This window comes from Monodon monoceros, unplaced genomic scaffold, assembly GCF_005190385.1.
Source record: "Monodon monoceros isolate NGI ecotype Baffin Bay Population unplaced genomic scaffold, NGI_Narwhal_1 Super_Scaffold_13, whole genome shotgun sequence".
Taxonomy (NCBI): Eukaryota; Metazoa; Chordata; class Mammalia; order Artiodactyla; family Monodontidae; genus Monodon; species Monodon monoceros.
In genome coordinates, this window is record NW_021703769.1 from 81,340,613 (window position 1) to 81,363,567 (window position 22,955).

General features: G+C 53.4%; 2 protein-coding genes across 6 annotated transcripts in view; one reads left to right on the top strand and one right to left on the bottom strand.

Moving 5' to 3' along the window:
• BAIAP2L1 (BAI1 associated protein 2 like 1) overlaps positions 1-14,300 on the top strand; it is an 88,309-nt gene extending 74,009 nt beyond the window's left edge. The window contains exons 13-14 of one of the 2 annotated variants that reach the window (XM_029219389.1): positions 11,882-11,919; positions 12,494-14,300. In XM_029219389.1, coding sequence (XP_029075222.1) covers positions 11,882-11,919; positions 12,494-12,569 — 114 coding nt within the window. In that variant the 3' untranslated portion in view covers positions 12,570-14,300. Of the gene's footprint in view, positions 1-11,881 lie in introns of both variants that reach the window. The other variant, XM_029219388.1, reaches the window with a different exon arrangement.
• Positions 14,301-14,578: 278 nt separating this feature from the next.
• Positions 14,579-22,955, bottom strand: part of BRI3 (brain protein I3) — an 18,987-nt gene continuing 10,610 nt past the window's right edge. For 2 of the 4 annotated variants that reach the window (XM_029219392.1, XM_029219393.1), the window contains 2 exons: positions 22,068-22,170; positions 14,829-14,933 (listed from right to left, as the gene is read on the bottom strand). In XM_029219392.1, the coding sequence (XP_029075225.1) occupies positions 14,842-14,933; positions 22,068-22,170 (195 nt within the window). In that variant the 3' untranslated portion in view covers positions 14,829-14,841. Of the gene's footprint in view, positions 14,934-22,067; positions 22,171-22,339; positions 22,634-22,671; positions 22,924-22,955 lie in introns of those variants that run through there. The other 2 variants (XM_029219391.1, XM_029219394.1) reach the window with 2 other exon arrangements.

Here is a 22,955-nt window from a genome sequence, read left to right on the forward strand (position 1 = left end):
TTTCAACTTTTTCTTATGGAAAAATTCAAACATAAAAATGGACAGAATAATCTAATGACCTGGTCCCCCAGGTTAGCTTTAACAATTCATTTATAAATCTTGTTTCATCTCTCCCCCACCCACTCCGAGATCAATTTGAAGCTAACGACCGACATATCATTTCATCTGTAAATATATTAAAGATCCTTTTTTTCTCTCACATGACCACAATGCCAATTATCATATCTTTTAAAATTGACGATAATTCATGAATATCATCACCTGGTCACTTCAAATTTCTGATTGTCGCATTAAAAATTTCTTGACAGTACAGTTGTTCAAATCTGGACCCAGGCTAGCTCCCTACATTGTAATTGGTGGTTCAGTCTCGTGGTGAGTCTTTCCATATCTAGAGGTCTCCCCTGTCTCTTTTTCCTTGTAATCTCTCTGTAGAAAACCCAGGTTACTGGTCCTGGAGGGTGTCCCCAGTCTGGATTTTTGCTGGTTGCATGCACATGGTGTCCTTTACTGAGTTCCCCTTTGTTCTATATTTCCCGCCTTGATCAGAGTCTGTTGTTGTTTTGTTAGTTTGCCTGTTTTGTTTCGTAGAGCATTTCATCAGCGGTGGTGGTGGGTATAGGCGTCTGCTTGTTTCCTTCCGTGATGTCAGCAGCCATTGATAATGACCACCTGGCTCCGTGGATGTAGGTTGTACAGACAGGCCTCAGAGATGTTGCAGGTTTGGTTCCAGACCATCTCGATAACGCAAGTCACAGGAACTTTTCAGTTTCCCAGTGCATATAAAAGTTATGTTTACACTATACTGTAGTCTGTTGAGTGTGTAATAGCATTATGTCTCAAAAAGCCTCAATTTAAAAATACTTTATTGATAAAAAACGCTAACCATCATCAGAGCCTTCAGTGAGTCGTAGTAGTGACACCAAAGACCACTGATCACAGATAACTGTGACTATAATAATAATGAAAAGCTTGAAATATTGCAAGAATTACCAAAATGTGATGCAGAGACATGAAGTGAGCAAATGCCGTTGGAAAAATGATGCCTATAGCCTTGCCACGACCTTCAATTTGTAAGGAAAAAAAAAGAGCAGCATCTGTGAAGCACAATCAAGTGAAATGCAGTAAAATGAGGTCTGCCTGTGTAGTGCCTTTTAGGGTGAAAGAATCTTGCCCCCAAATCATAGCTAGCACTGGAATTACAAATGAAAACACATTTTAGCTAACAGCACCGATTTTAGAAAATAACATGTTTTAATTTTCAGTATTTTTACCACGTGGATAAAGCTCAATGAAGAAAGCATTGGTGCACTTCTTACCACACTGGATGGATAGATTGAAAAATCCTGGTTTTAGATATCAATATAGTCAGTAATGATATTCATCATTAAGCATTTGGCAGTTTAAATGAGCTCTTTATTTTTAAACCTCTCTGTTGGCTGGATCATAATAGACTGTCAGTATCGGGAGGCTGTCTTGAAAAGCATGGAGACCATCTAGGCAGCAGCACCGCACGCAGTGCCCACCTTTTTACCCCTTCCCACTTGCTGGGCAGCAGAGCTTCAAGCACACTGCTTTCTCCCGAGGCCCAGGGTGGCCTGGCTGCCCTGGGCCCGCCTCCTCTGTGGCAGGCCCTCGTGGAAGCTGCTTCCCTGCCCCCCAGAACAGGTGCAGGGGTCCTCAGCTCACACCCTGGGGATCCTGGTCTGCGAGGTCCCAGGGCTGCCTCCAGGCAGAGCTCCACACCCGAAGCCCCTCCCCACCGAACCGGTAACTTAAGGTCTCCCGACAAAGCCCAAAACCCGATGGCTTCACTGGTGAATTCTATCAAACATCTAAAGAACTAATACCAGTCCTACTCAGACTTTCCTTAAAAGTGGAGAGGAGAGAATTCCTAACTCATTCTGTGAGGCCAGCATTGCCCTGACACTCCGGTCAGGCCCCCTATTTCTTTTTTTTTTAACATCTTTATTGGAGTATAATTGCTTTACAATGTTGTGTTAGTTGCTGCTGTATACAAAATGAATCAGCTATACGTACACATATATCCCCGTATCCCCTCCCTCTTGCGTCTCCCTCCCTCCCACCCTCCCTATCCCACCCTTCTAGGTGGTCACAAAGCACCGAGCTGATCTCCCTGTGCTATGCGGCTGCTTCCCACTAGCTATCTGTTTTACATTTGGCAGTGTATATATGTCCATGCCACTCTCTCACTTTGTCCCAGCTTACCCTTCCCCCTCCCCGTGTCCTCAAGTGCATTCTCTGCGTCTGAGTCTTTATTCCTGTCCTGCCACTAGGTTCTTCAGAACCTTTTTTTTTTTTTTTAGATTCCATAAATATGTGTTAGCATACAGTATTTGTCTTTCTCTTTCTGACTTACTTCACTCTGTATGACAGACTCTAGGTCCATCCACCTCACTACAAATAACTCAATTTCGTTTCCTTTTATGGCTAAGTAATATTCCATTGTATATATGTGCCATACCTTCTTTAAGCATTCATCTGTCGATGGACACTTAGGTTGCTTCCATGTCCTGGCTATTGTAAACAGTGCTGCAGTGAACATTGTGGTACATGACTCTTTTTGAATTATGGTTTTCTCAGGGTATAGACCCAGTAGTGGGATTGCTGGGTTGTGTGGTAGTTCTATTTTTAGTTTTTTAAGGAACCTCCATACTGTTCTCCATAGTGGCTGTATCAATTTACATTCCCACCAACAGTGCAAGAGGGTTCCCTTTTCTCCACACCCTCTCCAGCATTTATTGTTTGTAGATTTTTTTTTTTTTTTTTTTTTGCGGTACGCGGGCCTCTCACTGTTGTGGCCTCTCCCGTTGCGGAGCACAGGCTCCGGACGCACAGGCTCAGCGGCTATGGCCCACAGGCCCAGGCGCTCTGCAGCATGTGGGATCTTCCCGGACTGGGGCACGAACCCGTGTCCCCTGCATCAGCAGGCGGACTCTCAAGCACTGCACCACCAGGGGAGCCCTAGAGCTTTTAAATATTCTTATATGAAATAAAAAAATAAAGGCCACTAAAATGAAAGACTGAAAAAGGCCTTCCAGCCTGCAAGACAGAAATAGGGGGCCTATCGTCAAAAAATCTACAAACAGGGCTCCCCTGGTGGCGCAGTGGTTGAGAGTCCGCCTGCCGATGCAGGGGACACGGGTTCGTGCCCCGGTCCGGGAAGATCCCATATGCCGCGGAGCGGCTGGGCCCGTGAGCCATGGCCGCTGAGCCTGCGCGTCCGGAGCCTGTGCTCCGCAACGGGAGAGGCCACAACAGTGAGAGGCCTGCGTACCAATCACATGGCACGTGAAGGTACACTTTGTAGAGGGGATCTGCGGGTCGCACTGGAACTCGTCCATGGAACATTTATTGACGAGCTTATTACGGTCCAGGCCCTGGGCTATGCTCTAGGGTAACAAATAGGAATCAACCCCGGAACTGAATCCAGTGAGCGCTGTTTATTGGGGCTGTGGAAAAGGTGCAGGGTGACAGGAGGCGGGGAAGGCCCTGGCTCAGGCTCCTGGGAAGCATCAGAAGTGGCTTCTTGGAGGCAAGCATTTGAACTGAGTCCTGAAGGAAGAGCTCTGATGAAACCCAAAGCCTTCAGACGGTGTCGTGGGGTCTGCGTGGCTGGGCGCAGTTGGGGCAACGGCGGAGAAGCGGCGGGATGGGCAGGCCAGGGGTGACGCTCCCCGAGCCGGGCCGCCTGGGCCGTACTGCGTCCTTTCTCATCCTTCCGGGCGGCATTCGGTCATCCAGGGAGGGGACGGTAGGAGTCCCGTCCACTGCTGGGGATGGGGCGACAGGATCTGTCAGTACTTAAGGGGAAGAACTGATAGAGCTAGTGACTAACTGCTGGTACCTACACGGGAGAGAGTGCTGTTCTGTCTCAGCTCTGGGAGCAGGTCTGGTTTACTCATGTTTACATATTTTGGAGCCTTTTTTTTTTTTGGATAATTTATATAATGAACACATACATTAGATCTTTAACACGCCAGCATTAGAAAGAAAAAACATTCTTACACATTTAACTACTAGAAAATACAAATATTTATTTTGGAGGTTCTGAATAATTAAAAATAATCAGCGTCCCATAAGTATGATTGTATTAATTAAAGACGGAGTTACTTATGGTTTGTTAAAGTACCTACAATTTGAGAAACCACCCCCTTCCCACTTTTGATTAAAAAACAGATAAAAGTTGCCTTTCATGGAGGTATTTATATATTTTATGATTTGACTACTATATTAAGGAATGGCTTTATGGTAAAATTTTTATCTAAAATTCTACTTTGCAAATAATCAAACTGATAAATTATCCCACTCTTGAGACAGAAATAAGGATGAACTCTTAAATTAATATTTATCCATCCCATGCTTTAAGTAAACAAAAGTATGTTTTAATATTTTTTCACCTCAAATGTTGCCATTTGCTGGGTACATTAAACATATGCTGAAATTAGGTTTCCTTTTAAATCCGGTGGGCAGTCGAAGCTACAGGTTTTGGCTAAACAGCAAAGTCCAAGTTTGGTCAGGGTCTCCTTGTAAAAATTAAAACATCTAATCATTACATCTCATTTTAAATACTACTTCTAAAAATAACACTCTGTTCATAAAAATAATCCAGAGAATTTTTGTTTGGGTAGAAAATTTGGAAAACATACAACAGTATTAAAAAGAAAATTCTATTTATAGTAGTCTCACTTCTAGGATAACTCCTGTTAACACTTCATTATATTTCCTTTGAGATATAGATAAATATTGATATATTTAGATATATAGATATTTTCCCCTCCCTTCCCAGCACCCAACCTCATGGTGGGATCATAGCATTTTCTCATATCACCTTAGAAGCATTTATGCTTCTAACAAGCCCCAGCACTGCTGCCTGGGCTGTGATGAGCTGCAGGCCTGTGGCAGGAACCCTGTGAGCCCATGAATAGCACCTCTGCGCCCCTCTCATCCTCACGGATCAGCAGCATGTGGGTGTCCCTCCATCAGAACTCCGTTGATGAGACAAGTACCACCGTCACCTGTGTGCTGTTTAAGAAGTACCAGTAGGTTACTATGTTCTGATCTGGAGAATAATGGAAAATGCTAATTAATAAAGGCCACAAGAAAATATTAATTGGCTTTTAAAAATCATCAAAGGCCACAAGGTTCGTGCACTTCCTGAACGAGGTGCTGCCATCCATCATTTCAGAGCCTCTCACCCAGTCACCCTCTTTTGGATGTTCAGTTTTCCATGTCTGTAAACGTGCATCTAACCTTGGGCTGAAGACGGTAATAACCCAAAAGTAAGTACAGGGCGTTCACAGATGCATCATGAGGTATAATGACTGATTCGTATTCCATTTCTATCGCTTCATCTTTTGAAGTAATATTTCAGTATCCTCTGCAAAGTGCCAAAGAAAAAGCTGCAACTGTCAGCGGTGTACACCCTCAGATGCCTCCGCTGCGTACAACCTGTCCGTTAGACAAGCTACCGCGTTTCGTCGCTACCAAGTCAGAGCGGGAGTCCAAGAGCACAGCAGAGTGGACAGAAGGACCAGCTCTGCCCCAAAGAGAGCCCCTGGGGAGCAGGTGAAAAGGCCTGTTTTTAATAGGCCACCTAGTCGTCGTGGCCTCTTGCAAAGGCAGCAGACACAGGATCCAATCATCTGTGCGTCGGTAAACAAACCCGGAGAGATTATGGATCAGGCAGAAATGTTCCAGAACTGGGCGGCCCAGCAGAGTGGCCACTGGACGCAGGGGCTGCTGAGCACTTGGAAAGTGGAGAGTGCAACTGTAAGGAACTGAGTTTTTAATTTTAAATTTGTATTTTCATCTAGTCATACAGTGAGCGGCTGCTGTATCAGTCGGCCAGGTACAGGTCACACAAGAGAGAACGAGATTCCATTTAGAAACCTGATCTGGAGGGTGATGGTCGAGAAGCAGGTACCACGATGAGGCCCTTCCAGGACCCCCTGAGGGTTGGAGACACAGCCCTGGAATTTCATATCTCAGAGGTTCTTACGCCCAACTGGGCTGGTCATTTATCTTTCCTAAACTGTTTACACCAGCTGATAGCACTGGAGAAAAGTATGTTCTGTCTCAGCCAAACTCTGGGGTCCGTGGGAGCTGGTAAAGCAGCCTAACGCTTTTTTTTTTTTTTTTTTGTGGTACGCGGGCCTCTCACTGTTGTGGCCTCTCCCATTGCGGAGCACAGGCTCCGGATGCGCAGGCTCAGCGGCCATGGCTCACTGGCCCAGACGCTCCGCGGCACATGGGATCTTCCCGGACCGGGGCACGAACCCGTGTCCCCTGCATTGGCAGGCGGACTCGCAACCACTGCGCCACCAGGGAAGCCCCCCCCCAACACTTTTATATGTAGTTTTTACACACACACAACCATCAGAATACTGTCAGTTACACGTAGAGTTTTGTTTAAACACCAGGATACCTAGGGTATACCTGGGAGCCACCCACCAGAAAATGTTCCTGAACCCAGTGAGGTGGACCCAGCTGCCCTGGGACGTCCCATCTCAAGAGATGAGATGCCATCTTTTCACTACCGAGGGGCTGGGGGTCGGTCACGTGCTCTCTGCCTTAGTGGCAGTAGCTTTTAAGTAATCTGATAACTGGGCTTTAAATAGCTATTGAGAAACCAAGCCCTCAAACCCACACACTTTGATTTCAAAGCGCGTCTGCCGACCTGTAGGAGCTGGCGCTGAGTGGGTGCTGCCTCCACCCCCCACCCCTACCCCCCGCCTCACCGAGTGGGCACCTTGGTTTCAGAAAAGAGCTCCATGACCAGAGCAGTTGGCTTTCCCCGTCTGGGCTTCAGTTCCCATTTAAGAATAAACGGGTTGGGCTTCCCTGATGGCGCAGTGGTTAAGAATCCACTTGCCAATGCTAGGGGACACGGGTTCGAGCCCTGGTCCGGGAAGATCCCACATGCCACGGAGCAACTAAGCCCGTGCGCCACAACTACTGAGCCTGCGCTCTAGAGCCCGCGTGCCACAACTGCTGAAGCCTGCGCACCTAGAGCGCGTGCTCCACAAAAAGAGAAGCCACTTCAATGAGAAGCCTGCACACCGCAACGAAGAGTAACCTACGTTCTCCACAACTAGAGAAAGCCTGTGCGCAGCAATTAAGACCCAATGCAGCCAAAAATAAAAAAAAAAATAAAGGGGTTGAACTGGGTCAGAGGTTGTGAACTGGGAGAGTCCAGCCTGCAGCTGAGGACTGAGTTGTTAACACGTAAAGCAGTGTCACTCAGGGCTGCTCACACCGCGGGCCACACGAAGCTGCTCTCCAGCTGGCGGTGGAGAGGAAGGGACGTTCTGTCCGAGGAAGCAGCCGTGCAGGAGGGCAGGCACCAAGGAAGCCCTAGGGCCCGTCCCTCAGGCCCTGCTGTCTGCAGGATGGCTCGGTCCTCAGGGGGAGTGGAGGAGTCCCCGCGAGGCTTCTCAACAGAGCCTTGGCCGGGCTGCGGGTCCCATCATCTCTGTGCGTCTGCCTGTGGCTGCGGGTCTGAGCTGACCTGTAGGCTGGGACCGCGTCATCTTCAAGGCACACGGGCACGCAGGAGACACCCAGACAGAACTCTGGGGTGGCGGGGAGGGGGCGTGATGCGGACACCGTGACAGCCAGCAAGGGCCACCTCCAGGTGGACTGGGGTTTGGGGTTTTTCGGGAGAAGTCGCCAGGCATGTCCCATGCCTGTTCCCGCCTGTGGGCTGTCTCGCCATCCAGTCCCCAGGCCTCCCCGGCCCCGCTGTCCCCTGGCAGCCTGGCCACTCGCGGGGAGGGAAGCATGCTGGCTGCCAAGAGGGGACACAGAACACGCGACAGGCCGTGGCCACCGGTGCAGCCCAGCAGAGGGACCAGCACCTGGCAGTCGTGCTCTGTGAAGCCTGAGCGAAGTGGGGGCGGGACGCGTGCTGCGAACTCCAGCAGAACCCGCGAGGTGAGTGAGGACCAGTGTCTCCCAGACGGCGGGCGGGGCGGGGCTCTTCCGAGCGCATGCTGTGTGGCCCACACTGCGACAGAGGAGGTGCCCCGGGCACGCCAGGACCTGTGCCGAGATGGGTCACAGAACGACCAAGAAGGGCCTCCAGAGCCCTCGGTGCTCCTGGACAGGGCAACGTGTGCCAGGCGACGGAGGAGGGAAAGATGGGGTGTGCGGGGGAGACCCCAAACCCCTCACCGCAGGCTCGGGGAGGCAGCAGAGGGACAGGCGGCTCCCGGCTCAGCCGGCGGGGTGTGGGCCGTGCGGGCGGGTCTGAGGCCAGCGGATCCTGAGCTCCTCGCTGGGCAAAGGAGGTGCCTTCACGGAGAAGGGAGGAGGGCAGCCGTGGCAATAAGCTCGCTGGCAGCTGTGTTAAAGAGGACACCTTTCTGAAGAGGTCCTTTTTTTTTTTTGTAAATATTGAATACCATATACAGAAAAGTGCAAGAAAAGTCACTTGTCACAAAGTGACTCCATATAACCAACACCCAATCAGGAACTGGAGCATTACCGGCCCTCCAGGAGTCCCCCCAACTGTCCCATCTCACAGTCCAGACTGCCCTCCTCTGGACGCTGGGTGCCTGTCTGGTCTGGCCCTGCGTAGACAGAACTGTGTCCTCCCGTGGTTCCACTGGTGTCTCAACAGAGGCTGTCATCCTTCCTGTTACTGATTTACAACGTTGCATTAGTTTCAGGTGTACAGCACAGTGATTGTTATACATATGTATGCATTCTTTTTTAAACCTATTCTTTTTCATTACAGTACATTACATGACACTGAATATAGTTCCCTGTGCTATACAGTAGAATCTTGTTTACGTATTTTATGTATAGTAGTGTGTATCTGTTAATCCCAAACTTCTAATTTATCCCTCCCCGTGTTCCCCTTTGGTAACCATGTTTGTTTTCTGTCTGTGAATCTATTTGTTTCGTAAATAAGTTATTTGTGTCATATTCTATTTCTTTAAAATATTTATTTTGGCTGCACCAGATCTTAGTTGCAGTATGTGGGATCTTTGTGGCATGTTTAGTTGTGGCACATGGGATCTTAGTTGCTGCATGCATGTGGGATCTAGTTCCCCAACCAGGGATCGAACCCGGGCCCCCTGCATTGGGAGCGTGGCATCTTACCCACTGGACCACCAGGAAAGTCCCTATGTCATATTTTAGATTCCACATATAAGTGATATCATATTGGTATTTGTCTTTCTCTTTTTGACTTCCTTCACTTAGTACAATAATCCATAGGTCCATCCATGTTGCTGCAAATGACATTATTTCACTCTTTTATGGCTCAGTAATATTCCATTGTATGTATGTACCCCATCTTCTTTATCCATTCATCTGTTGATGGACACTTTAGGTTGTTTCTGTGTATTGGTTATTGTGAATAGTGCTGCTATGAACGATGGGGTGCATTTATCTTTTTGAATTAGAGCTTTGTCCAGATATCTGCCCAGGAGTGGGATTGCTGATTCATATGGCAGTTCTATTTTTAGTTTTTTAAGGAACCTCCATGCTGTTCTCCATAGTGGCTGCACCAATTTACATTCCCACCAGCAGTGTAGGAGGGTTCCCTTTTCTCCACACCCTCTCCAGCACTTGTTATTTGTGGACTTTTTAATAACGGCCATTCTAACCAGTGTGAGGGTGGAACCTCACTGTTGTTTTGATTTGCATTTTTCTAATAATTAGCAATGCTGAGCATCTTTTTATGTGCCTGTTGCCCATCTGTATGTCTTCTTTGGAGAAATGTCTAAGCCTTCTGTCCATTTTTGGATTGGAATGTTTTTTTGTTATTGAGCTGTATGAGCTATTCGTATATTTTGGAAACTAAGCCTTTGTCGGTTACATAGTTTGCCAAGATTTTCTCCCAGTCTGTAGGTTGTCTTTTCATTTTGTTTATGGTTTCCTTTGCTGTGCAAAAGCTTGTAAGTTTGATGAGGTCCCATTTGTTTATATTTGCTTTTATTTCTATTCCCTTGGGAAACTGACCTAAGGAAACATTGCTACGATTTATGTCAGAGAACGTTTTGCCTGACGTCTCTCCTGTTGTTGGGATAGGGCTGCCCCATGCATCCTAGCGGGTGTCTCAGTGCTAATGTGCACGCATGCTGCTTGTACCAACCAGGAGTGGGCTCGCTGGGGCACGTGCCAGGGCCCGGTAGCTTTGGGCTGCCGTCTTAGGAGTCATTTTGCTCTCTTTCCTCATAGCACAAGTTGTTACTTCTTGCCACTTTACCGCCAGGGCTGGACTTCAGTGCATCTCCTCCAGTGTTTCTGTTTCTCTCACCATGTCGTGTCACCCAGATAACACAGCCTGTGAAACCATGGCTAAGCTCGTTTCAGAGTTCAGTCAGGCTCCAAGGTTTCTGCCTTGAGGGCAGTGGGGGCACTCCTCAAGTTGAGGACACTCAGGGGAGGGGGACAGTGTCCTGCCCCAAGGACAGGCAGGAAGGTGGTTTCTGTTACATGCCCTGCGGAGGCCGCATCCCGGGAGTCCAGCTTGGCAGGACGTAGGCCTTCCAGGCCGGGAGGACGCAGCCGGCCTCCCCCTGAGCCACAGTCACAGCCTGGACTCAGCCTCCCCAGCCTGGGGGCACCTGCTCTGGGCAGCAGGTTAATGCCAGCACCCTGAGCATGTGTGGGACTGCACGACAGGCATTCTGGGGTATTTTTTAAATAAATCATAAGTTAGCCCTTACTCATCCTGTAACATGAATGTTACACCAGAAACTGCTCACTCCGAGGCCTGCTGAGCAAGCCCAGCAGCCCTGCGGGGACAGGCCCTTTTAGGATGTGCTAATGAGCAGGGCAGCTGCTTTGTGCTTCAATCCTGAGAGGGAGACATTGAATCCGGACATCGGGCTGGCTGCCCCTGGTGCTGGGGCTCCCCCTCGGGATGACCTTACTGGCCCCAGGTTCAAGGTCAAGGTGTGAGGTCCCCAGAGGCCCGGAGACAGCAGGCACAGGTCTGCGAAGTAGGCCTGGTGCCTCCAGCCCCCTTCTGCCTTGAGTCTGTACATCCAGCACCCAGGAGAGGCCATCCCAAGGGAGCCCTGGCCTGGCTTTTAGTCCAGGCGTGGCCTTCAGCCCCAGGCTGGCAACTGGCAACGGGAAGTGAGAGGAGCTCAGAGGCCTGCAAGCCCTGAGACCATGGGGCATCCTGGGAGCTGGCCTGGTGGCCCTGGTCAGATGGCATGACACTGCCCTCTCCTGGGCAGCCATCTGAATAAGCCCGCCAGCTTGGGCCAGGGATTTCTTACAACAGCCAGAGCAGATTTAAAGCAGATTCTTTGTGGAATGAAGGAGAGGACACACAATCACCTGGTCCCCGGCCACACTGGGAGACCCCGAGCCCCTAGGAGCCGGAGGCTGGGGCTCCGAGAGGGCTCTGGCAATTCCTGAAGGCAAAGACAGTGCCTGCACTGTTCTGTCCTCTCTCTCCCGCAATTACGGAACTTCTGCAAGATCAGATCTCTGCTTGGCAGTTGGCACCAGTCTACGGCACCGAAACCCAACAAGGTTTTTTACTGTTTCTCATGGCATCGTTCAGGATCGGGCTCCCAAAAAGCCAACCATAATCACTACAGTTTTGCACGTGAATTCAGGCCACAGGCAGGGAACAGCAGACCTTGTGTTTCCCTCTAAGATGTTCCAGCATTTGTAAGGGTCCCTCACTGTGTTTCAGAATGTCTTCTGTTCTTGCCCTTACGCTTCCGAGTGAATTTAGATAAATGAGACAAATGAATTGAGACTCCAGGGTACTTTGAAACATGCATAGCTTTAAGCAGTGCCTTATGCTTTAGATGTCTTTACCTTCGGGTCTTATTAAAAATGTCCCAATTTCATGAGCCTTCCATAAACTTCTTTTTCTTTCCCACAGAATGATGCAAATGGGTTTGCAAAGCCTCTTTTTCTCAGGTATGTTACCTTCCTCCACCAGGGCCCTCCCCCTTACTCAGCCCAGGAGAACTGGGCTTGCAGGATCTCAGTTCCCCGACCAGGGACAGAACCGAGGCCCTCGGCAATGAAAGCGTGGAGTGCTAACCACTGGACCGCCAGGGAAGCCCACCGCCCATTACAGAACTGTCCAGAGCTGTAAACATTTCAGACAGAGGGCAGCGTACCCCTCTGCAGTCCTGTGTGGGGCGGGAAGGTGGTGGTGGGAGAGCCTTCTAGGACAGCAGCTTATTAAGTGCCAAACGCAACACGAGGCCAGGGGAACTCCCTCCTGGATCAGGGCAGATGCTGGGCAGGCCCTCAGGCCCCGCTCCCAGAGGACCCCCAGGCCTGAGGCCTTTCTCACTGCAGCCAAAACGAAACAATTAGCTTATAATGGGCTGTCACAGAACAAAACTTTCATGTTCAGAAAATGTCTGGGATTTATATAAGCTATATAATTTTACAGAACAAGAGTTATTAGCTCTTTTTCTGAACCAAATCCGTGTCTTGAAGTATTTCTGCCAACAATTTTTTTCTCCCCCCGCCTCCCCAGCAAAGAAAATCCCTTTGCTACTGTGAAACTCCGACCAACGGTGACAAATGATCGCTCAGCACCAGTCATTCGATGAAAAGGTGGCCCCAGATTCCTCTGGTTCCCCGTTCGGTTCTCGCTTGGGAAATGATAGGTATACGTTTGTGATAAGTGCTGTCCTGTTGTAAAGCTTCACCGGAGGGTGCCTGATTTTACATGTATTCCACTTGAGCAAATCAGTGCATTTTCTAATTTAACATAGCTGGGTTTACATATTTCTGTCTTTAAGGTAACTACGTCATAGTTTAGATACAATTCAATCATTTAAAGTGTTTTCTTCCTATTCTGTTCAAGAACTGTAAATTTGGTTCCAATCCTATTGTATCATTTTCTTTTAATAGTCTGTGTTTTTTTTTAATAGCCAGAATAAGGGATAGTTGACGCTTCTGTGACTGGCTTTCTGCACCTGAATGCAAATAAGATCACAGTTTTATTTTATAAAGCATGTGCTCTTAAATAGCATTACGATGTTTAAAGAAATCACCGTGTAGATTTGCATCCCAGCATGCAAATAACCTTAAGCAATATAAATTATGAGAATATTGTATAAAATTTAATTTAACTTAAAAACTTCTAAATGTTTGCTTAAATCAAATGCAGCCCTACCCAAGATGAAGCATCCCGCAAGTTCTCGTGATTTAGACACAGCGCTAGAGCACTGAGAATTCACCTGTCCCCTATCACAGCCATGATATTAGCACTTGAATACTTTCTAAGAGGTACTGAATTCGGCGTTCTGAGTTACCAAGTGGGATACCAATGAAAACATGCCAGGCCATGCCACATGCGGGCCTGGCTCACAGGGTAATAACACATGCATCTGGGGACTCCGCACGTAGAAACCCAGGGTCCTCTCACTAAGCTAGTTGACCAAAGCTGCCTCCATCACTGATTTACTCTGAAACCTGTTGGGGTGCAAGTTTCTCCACTTTTCAGTCAGGTGCTGAAACTGCAAACAGCACTGCTGAAGCCAGGAGGACCTCTGGGAGCCAGGGGAGGGTAGTGGGAGGCTGCACCTCGGCTGAGCCCCACGCCGGCATACCCGGAACCTGGGCTTCTGCAGCGGCGCAGCAAGGCAGAGCCAGTGGCAGGGTTTATCTCTGGCTGTCAAGGACTATGCCCAATTTGGAGGAGTGGGGAGTGGTCATGAAAACTCACACGCAGGCCATCCACTGTATGGGGGCAGGGGAGGGGGGCTTGTTGCTGACCACAGCTTTTGGCTTTGCCATGAATATTATTTTTCTATAAGCTTGAAATTGGTCAAGGTCAAATGCAGGTAAACCAGTGTAAGCGTGTGACGCTTTGGGTTCTTGGTCCTGTCTTCCTCCTGGCTGGTCAGCTATGACCGCTTGGTGGTGGGGGTCTGGGACTGTGTGAGGGCTCCCAGGACCCACAGGCTAAGGGCATCTGTCAAGCAGCACACTTGTCTTTTGAGAGCAGACCCTTCCACCAGCCAAGAAAACACAATCAAATTAGTCACATGGCCCATTGCTCCTCTCACCATTTAAGAGTAGGGTTCACAAAAGCCCTTTATTTTCAACAGTGTGGAGGGAGTGAGGTGTAGAGGCTTGTTAATTAAGAGAAAGGGGGCAGGGGGTGTCACACCGTGGCCCCGGCCCCCAGAGCTCTGCTGCTGGGGGTCTTCTGGTTACAGGGATGGCACAGGTCCTGGGATTATCAGACGCCACTTGCAGGCCCACCTGGCTCACCCAGACCCTCTACACCTCCACAGAAGGGACGACAGCCGTCACTTACCTGCGTCACACAGCACGGGAGGCCTTGCCTTAGGTCCTGGGCACTGGGGTGCGTGCTCTGTAAATGTCAAGGTATTAGGTTTCATTATAATAATACAAACTTGAAAACAAGCACAGTTTTCGACCTGTAAATGCCTACTGAGGAATAACAGAAGGTCGGTGTGAACTGGATAATGTTGAAGCTGAGTTAGGAGAGGTAACGCTCTTCTCTATTTTGTATATGTTTGAAGTTTTCGTAACAAAACTTGATTTCTGTAAGTGGCAGTGTGCACTGAATAAGCAAAACCAGGTGAACAGCGGTATGGATCTCATTTATTTAAAGCAGTATGTCTCACCTTTCCCAAACTGAAGACTGCGAAAAATAAAAGCAGTGCCTTACCGAGCTGTCGTTGCCCAGCCCACCCACCTCCCTTTACAGAACAGTCCTGAAGCTGAATCCCATGAAGCTATTGTACACGACATTTACATTAGAAAAAGAGAGCTGGGTGTGGGGAAACCAGGTGTGCTGTTCCCTTTAAGTAAAGTTTGCTCCACAGTTGGGGCATCTTCGCTTCCTCAAGGCAAAACAGCAGATGAACCCAAAGGGGAACAAGACGATGGCCAAGAAGATGCCCAGGAAGGTGAAGGAGTCCTCCAGAACCCCGACCCTGCGGAGAGAGAGGGGGCACGCGGGTTAGGGCCCTCGCAGACCCAAGGCCTGCCAGCCCAGCGGACCCCTGTCCCCAAGGCGCCCTCCACCCACGTCCGCAAGCCTAGGCGCCTCCAGAGCTGGGGCGCCAGTCGTGGAGGGGACGGCCAGCTGCCACCGGTGGCTGCACAGAAAACGTGAGGAGGAGAGAAGAGCCGCTTGGGAGGCACCAGCACCTATTGATAAAGGCAAGAACATCCGGCTGCCATATAACCTGCCACATGTTTTCTCTTACAAAATGAGGAACAAGAGGCAAATGCTGGTTTCTATAAAAATTCTTACGTCTCTGAGAAGAACAAAACCAAGAAACCCAAATCACTTTAGGATATTTTCTTCCCAACGTTGAAAAGTTTTAGACTTATTTTCCCATTCCCTACAGGGAAATTCCGAAAATAGTGACAGAGTTTGGATTTTGTGTGATTTTTATTGGTTTCGGTGGGGGGAGCAGATTTTAGTGAAAGACTAAAATCAGCCATTTTCACACCATGTTCACACAATGTCACTTATCTTGAGAAATTTAATCTCAAAGCTTCCTCTTCGGAAAAAGTCATTAACCTTCAACGTGCACAGTACATAATCCCTGGGACCGCTAGGGGTCATCCCCCCACTGTGTGCCCACGAGGGCTCCACCCCAGGTCTCGGGTCCTTTTCAAAGGCCCCGAAAGGGGGAAGCAGGGGCCATGTGCTCAGCTCCTCGGGTCATGTCCATGATGCCCACCCCCCAGAAGCGTGTCTCTCGGGCCCCGCAGGCCCAGCCCCGCCCCAGCTGCAGCGCAGAACCAGTGCCCCGCCCTCGGGACCCCAGCCTGTCCCCCCCACGCACACACCAAGGTCCTTGTGCTTCCTGAAGCCACCTTATTGTCCTCAAACACGGTAAGGATCCTTTATGCCCACGACCCTCCTCTGGCCGCCTGTGTGGAGAGGAAGGTTCAGCCCAACCAACAAGTGTGGGGGGTGTGTGTGTGTGTGCGCGCGCGCGGGGCGGGCAAACAGGGCTGTGGGGGCCCAGCGAGGGGCAGCTCAGCCGGGACACCGACTCCAAGCCCTGCCCCAGAGAAGAGCACGCGGTGGACACTCCACTCCCGCAGCACCTCCCAGCGGGCCTAGCCACCGGAAGCCCTGGGAGTGCTGCATAGAGACCAAGGGTGGGGGGGTCTTGGGGACCTGCCTCACGCCCCGAGTTAGTTGAGGAAAGGCTCTGAGCAGCCCTGCAGCGGAGACACCTGCTGAGCCCAGGCTCACGGACGCCGCCCACAGGCCAGGCCCGCCCCAAGGGAAAGCGCATCAGCTGGCCAGCATCTGTCAGCAGGGCCGCCATTTCTGGCACAGACAGTACAACACAGGCTGTCGGGTCACCACGCTGTGCCCCATGCCCTCCCAGACCCCACCTGCCCCAGCTTCGCGGCCCTCTCAGACCAGGTGGCAGAAGAACGTGCTGAGAGAGCACCCGAGGCCACGCGGCCGAAGTAGGGAGCGGGGGCTTCCAGAAGGCCCTGAGCCACCACCTGTGGCTCCACACAAAGGAGGCCGTGACAGGCTGCCCCGGGCCCGGAACACGCCTGCTCTGTGCAGTCGCTGCTGACAGCTCCTACACCTACTGGTACTAATCAGGCCACCTGAGAATAACTGGAGGCGGCCAGGCGGCCTGGGACCACTCGGGGAGCCATGGCCCCATCTCCCTGCTTCCTCCAGGCACCGAACCAGGTTCCACCTACAGCTGAAATCCCCAGACTCACACCGGTTTGTACGTTTGGTCAGAATGTCCAAGGGAGGAGAAGCACAGGACAGAGTTGAACTAGGCCTCACAGCTGTGTCACCTGCACCAGCTGAGAACCTTCTGAGCCACCAGGGTGCCTCGTGTCCCCTCCAGGGGCCACTGAGGCCCGAGAAGAGTGACTACCAGATGCTCCGTACTATCTCACTTAAGGATCAAAGCTGTTCAGAGGCAGAGCTTAGAACCCAGGGTGTCCACTCAAAGGCTCCACGAGATCCCAGGAGGAGGCTAGGGCCAGGCGGGGTCCCGCCCTGCTGCGAGGGCACCCAGCGCCCCCTGGCTGGAGAAGCCCTCCGAGTGGCGGCCGTCTCCCCACAGTGGAGGGGCGGGGGCTTGCCCTGGGCTGCCTGGTGCCCACGCCCACGTGAACTGGCCCGTCTGAGACTTGTTCCTGTCCTCTGGGGTCAGGGGGTCAAACAGCAACAGCCCCCCATCTGCCTCTTCCCTAATTCTCCACCCAGACCCCAGACCCTGGTCGACACTGTCTAAAGCTAGAGGAAGCCCAGGAGGGCTGGTCACCCTCATCCGGGCCCTCCCCACCATGAGGCCAGTGGACTGGCCCTGCGTAAGCACAGCTTCCCAGCAGCAGTCAGACCAGCCGGGGGAGGCCTGGCACCCCAGGCAGGAGGAACACGCTCCCTCATTCCACAAACCTGCAGTGCTTTCTGTCCAGATCCATCACTCACTCAAGCCAGAGCAAAGCAGGCAGCTTGGGCCCTCCCCTTTCCAACACCCTCAGTCAGGAGTCCGGGTTTGACGGGACGAGACCCCACGCCCTCTCCCCCGTTCACCTCCAGCCCACCCCAAGAAGGCGGCAGAGCCAGGCCGTTTTCCTTCAGCAGCCAGGGAGGTGGGCAGAATCCGGGCCCTGCTAGCAGGTCTGCTCCACACTCACACCTTCCATGAAGAACCACGGCCCGACCCGCCAACGTGGCTTCCCAGCCCAAGGGACCTGCTACCCGCATCCCAGTCCACACCTCTTACCCACAATTCCAAATACCAAAAGCTCTGAACGCAGAACTTTTTTATAAGTTTGTAACAAACCCAGCTGGCAGCCACATGTGACCTGAACTGATGTGTGGCCACTTATAGTCTTAATGTGTCCCCTTAATGGGAATATTTGTGTCTTGCTGCAGAAATGTTAATATTTGACCATGGGTACTGCCCAAACCTCAAAAGCAGTGCTAGCATGATTTACTGTTTTTAAAAATCCAAAATCTTCTAAACTGAGAACACAATCTGGTCTCTAGGCCAGTCCTGACGTGGCAACAGCAGGCTGCAGAGCAAACCTGTCCCTCTGGGGCCACGTAGGAGGGAGGGGACCCCCTGCCCGTCCTGCCAGCCTCTCCTAAGTGGCGTGGCCTCTCTTTCTCTCCAAGCCCCTCAAAAGCCCTCACCGTTTCAGAGTGAGTTTCACCTCTTCATCCACTGGCTCAGAATCCAAACTGAGCAAGCGGCCGCGGCCTCGGCTGCAGTTAAAAGGCCCCTTCCCCATTCCTGAGCAAAGGGGGTGGGGAGGATGCAGAAACTGGAGAAACCTGGGAACTGATTCTGAAAACACTTCCTTAAGGGACTCTGACCTTACGGGGAGAGTGATCACTCGATTCCACTGACACCCATCTGCTCAGGGAGCTGGGCTGGGTGGGGCCCCAGGACGAGCGCGGCGGAGACCCTGCAACCCACACGTCCCATCCCATCCTCACCACCCCCCCGTTTCCTCACAGCGTCCTCCCTGTCCCATGGTGTCCCCCTTACACGAAGCTGGAGCCCGAAGCCTTGTTCAGGCAGCAAGTGGCCTGGCTGGGAACAATCCAGACCCCAGCCCAGGGCCTCCCTGCCCTCTGAGCCCCCCGCCCGAGTTAGTGCCACCACTGCTCCCAGCACAAGGCCGCCTCAGGTCAGGATCTGCCGCAGAACCACCCCAGACAAGCCGGGAGAGGGGAGCAGGGGGCTTCGTGCAGGTGGCCACGAGCCTGCAGACGGGCAGGGGTGGGGCATGATGCCCCACAGCACCTGGCCAGCCCCCTCCAGAGACCAGGTCATACCTCGCCCCTAGCTGTTCCAGGGTCCCACGGGGGCGGGGAGCCGCCGGCCACTCCAGGGGCGCTTCTGAGCAAGCCTGCAGCCGGGTAGCCCAGAGCCTCCCCAAGCAGAACAAATGCTGCGGGAGGGCCTGCAAGGTGGCAAGGCCCGCCTGGGGCTCCCGGGGGTCCCCGGACCCCAGGCTCAGTCCAGGCACAGCTGGACAGAGAGGCCCTGAGCACTCCCAGGCCCCCACGGTCGGCACGCCCTGCCCGCGGCAGCCCGGGAGCCGGGGCCGGCTCATCAGTGCTTGGGCCGGGGAGAGCCCGCTCTCAGGGGCGAGGCCGGAGCCCCGGCCTCATCACTGTCCTGACCTCTAGGCAGCACCTGACCTCCACAGCTGTTCCTTGAGTCCCTGTCTTGGCTTCCAAGACCCCAGCCGTTCCTGGATTCCCTCCTACCTCTTTGGTCACCCCCAAGACCGGACACCCAGCAGGGAGCCGGGTGCAGCCAGGCCCCGCGCCTCGACGTGCCTTCCAACCTCCGACCCGCGCTGCCCAGCGCCCTCTGCACAGGCCCTCCCACTGCAGCCCCGGGCCCCCAGACTCGAAGTGGCCTCATCCAGGGACAGCCCACGCCCCAGAGGAGGACAGCTTCAGAGAGGCCCGAGGCCTGGCCGAAGCCCCACCAGCCAAGGCAGTGCTCGGTCCACAGGGACCGCAGGTGGGCAGGGGTGGGGTGAGGCGCATGCTCACTGTCCGCAGGGGTAGAAAGAAATGCTCTCATAGCGCCTAAACAGGAAAGATGGGGTCAGGCTGCTTAAGGGAAAGCTCAGACGGTGGCAAAGTGACAAGTGGCACAGGCCTCTGACGCCAGGCCTCACTCAGAGGGAATCACAGACGTGTGACTTCGGCAAACTCCTGCCAAGCTCCCAGGGAGGGATGGAGCCTGGCGGGCTGGCTGGGAAGGAAGTGTGGTCACATGAGAAGCCGCCTGTCTCCCAACCCTATGACACTGGACAGGGGCCACACCGGCTGTCCCCAGGGACTAGGCACCCTCTCCCCAAACCACCGCGGAGCTTCCCTGGAAGCCCCCGGCCTTCCCCTGCTTCCTGCTGCCCACCTCCCAGGGCCCCTGGCCCACGCCGGCAGCAGAGGGCCCTGCAGGCAGGGGGCCGGGACACCCGTGTGTAAGAGCCCAAGTGCCGGGAGGGCCCTAACCGCCGGCATCTGTCCTCAAGCTGACAGAAGGGCCCATGGAGGACATGCCTTGGAGGGCGTCAGTGTGTGCTCCCAACCCGGGCCCCCAAACTTGTTCTCAGAGCACCTGCTCCCCATTGCTGCGCCCACCACCCAGAGGCCGGGAGGCCGGCGATCCCGACAGAAGGGAAGAAACTTGTTCCGGTGCAGGTGCCCTCCCTCAGCCTTAGAGCAGCCCTGAGCCCAAGCCCCTCCTCAGAAGAGCAGAGAGATGGTGACCCACGCTCTGCACGTTGGGGGCTGAGGGCAGAAGCCGGGGCCTCCACTGTGACTGCTCCCACCCCAGGGAAAGGGAGGGGTCAGGGGAAATGCTCCCCGTCCTGCAGCAGCCTGGAAGCTCACAACCCTGGGGGATCCGTGCCCCGTAAACCCCACTGCTGGTCTCCCCTCCTCCACGCTCAGGGCCTTGGGCCAGCAAGAGCCTTGGACCATCCCATCAGACACCCCATCTCCCAGATGGGGAAACGGGCCCGGCTGGCAGCTGGCAAGGCCAGGATCTGAGCCCAGCTCGTCTGGCAGGATGGGCCCTGCGGGGAGACGCTGAAGCCCCAGCCAGAGGGCTCTGCTCCAGGTGCGGCGCCGCCTCAGCTGCCAGCCTGAAACCCCTCCTTACACTTAGGATATTGCTCGGAACCCCTCCCGCCCGGAAACAGGGCCTTGGAATCGCCCAGCTAGGCTCCTTGGGGACAGAAGGGCCGTGCACACAGCAAGGCTCTGGGCACCCTGAACCAGCCTCAAAGCCAAGCACAGCGGGTTTCCCATCGCCCACCTCTCTGTGCAACTTTCCAAAAGGATTCCCAATGGCTCTCTCTGCAAAGGACCAGCCTCCCAGACCGTGCCCCCCATCTCCAAGCCCACCCACATGCCCCCAACCCCAAGAACTCTGCCGCCCACAGGTGCCCAGTGCAGGTTGCAGAGAGCTCCTCTCCGGAGGCAGCCAGCTGTCTCCCCTCCCCCTTCACATTCTCCAAAGGCCAGAGTATCACCAGATGTGTCCGAAAAGACACCTGCTTAGGGTTTGCATATCAAGGTCCACCTGGCCGGCACGCAACCCAGAGGGCTCTCCCCTGCCCACAGCCCCTTTAGTAAACTCACGGTTGGTTCCGGGAGTCCAGCCTCCTGCCCCCACTTCCGGACGTTCCCCCTCTTCCCAGGCCCTTGTCTCCCCACACAATTGACCCTTGTGACTCAAACTGTTAACTTCCCTTCGACTCCACTCTGGGAGTCCCTGATACACTTTTGAAATTAAGCCTAAGTGTAAGCCACGGCTTCTCAGTTCCATCTCATGAACTCCAACTTCCTCCGCCACCCACCTCCCCACCCAGGCTGAAAACCCAGTCCTTGCCAAGTCTGCCCAGACTTTCTAAATTGTCCATGCAGTCGAATTCACCAAGGGCAAGAACCAAATCTTATCTGAATTTGAATTCTCAAGACCCACACAGAACAAGCATCTAATAGCTCCTTCTCAAGCCCTACAAAAACAGAAAATTCTGGAGGCTCAAGGCTGAGAATCTGAAATATCGCTCCCACCCCAAAGAACCTCGGCGTTGCTGCCCTTATGCAGGTAAGGGCCCTGATGGCATAAAGCAGCCCTGACAGCGGCCGCTCCCCTGGCCCCCTGGCCTTCCAGCTCCTCCAACACGGGCCACCTGAATCAGGGCTCTCCTACCCACGCACTTCAAACTGACCCTCCCGGGAGAAGGGAACCTTGTGCCACCTTCAAGAACCAACCGCAGAGCAAACTTGCAGCTCCCAGAATCGGAGATAAGAGGCTGCCAGTCCAACTGCTACCATTTCTTCATCCCACCCACTCGGGACTCAATGGCTGCCAAAGCCCGTAACTCCCCCAGGAAAGAGAACCCAGCCCCCTCTGCCCCATGAAAGGTGCGTGGACCCAAGGACCACTGAACCCATTCTCTCCCATACACCAGTGAGCAGCCTGTCCCAAGACTGACCGTGTCTCCAAACGATCCTGGCTTTATGAGTTTCAGTAAGTGTGTTCTCAGAGATTTCTGGGGCCCCCAGGCCCATGACATACCTGCAGACAGGGCAGCCTCCAACGACAACGATGGAATTGGCAGGGTACCGGGTGACATTTCGGCTGTGGATGCTGTAGACCCTGGGGTGGTGCGTGGGTAACCCTGTGGGCAGGAAAGCACATCAGAAGGGGGCAGGCAGGAAAACGCGGCGAGTCAGAGGTCTACTTCTCTAGCCCTTCCCCACTCCCCACCAAAAACTCGCATGCTTTTCAAAATCAAGACAACAACAGCGTCCACTAAGTGCCTACTATGGGCTTTATCAGGTGCTAACTTGCAGACAGCATCTCGTTAATAAAGTTGATTTGCAGGGAGGTGGTGATGCTTCCCGGGAAGGGCGAGCCAGGCGCGCGCGACCGCACAGGTGGGCTGAGGGCCATCGGGCGACACCCAGACTCGGGGTCCCGACATCAGGTTCGCCGAGCGGAGACTGCCCACCACCGGGTCTCCCCTCGGCCGCGCCCCTGCCGCGTCCGGAGAAAAGTTGGTTTCGGGGTTAAAGGTCGCCACAGAACTCCGCCCAAAGTTTGCTCCCGGGGCCCCGGGCCCCGCCCGCTCGGCCAGCTCCAGTCCCGGGACGACCCCCACCCCGCTCCCCGGGCCCACCTGTGACGAGGTAGGGGTAGGGCGGCGGCGGGGCGGCGGCGGGGATGGCGCCGTAGCCGTGCGGGCCGCACGCGAAGTCGCCCTGGCCGGCCTCCAGGTTGTAGGCGGGCGGCCGCTCCTGCAGCAGGGGCTTGTGGTCCATGGCGGGCGGCGCCCACCGCGCCCGGCCCGGCTCCCGCTCGCGCTCTGACTCCGCTGCGACTCGGACTCGCGGGGACGCCCGGACGCCCGGCGGCGGGACCCGCTCCTCGCGGGCGGCGGCGGCGGCGGCGGCGGCGGCGGCG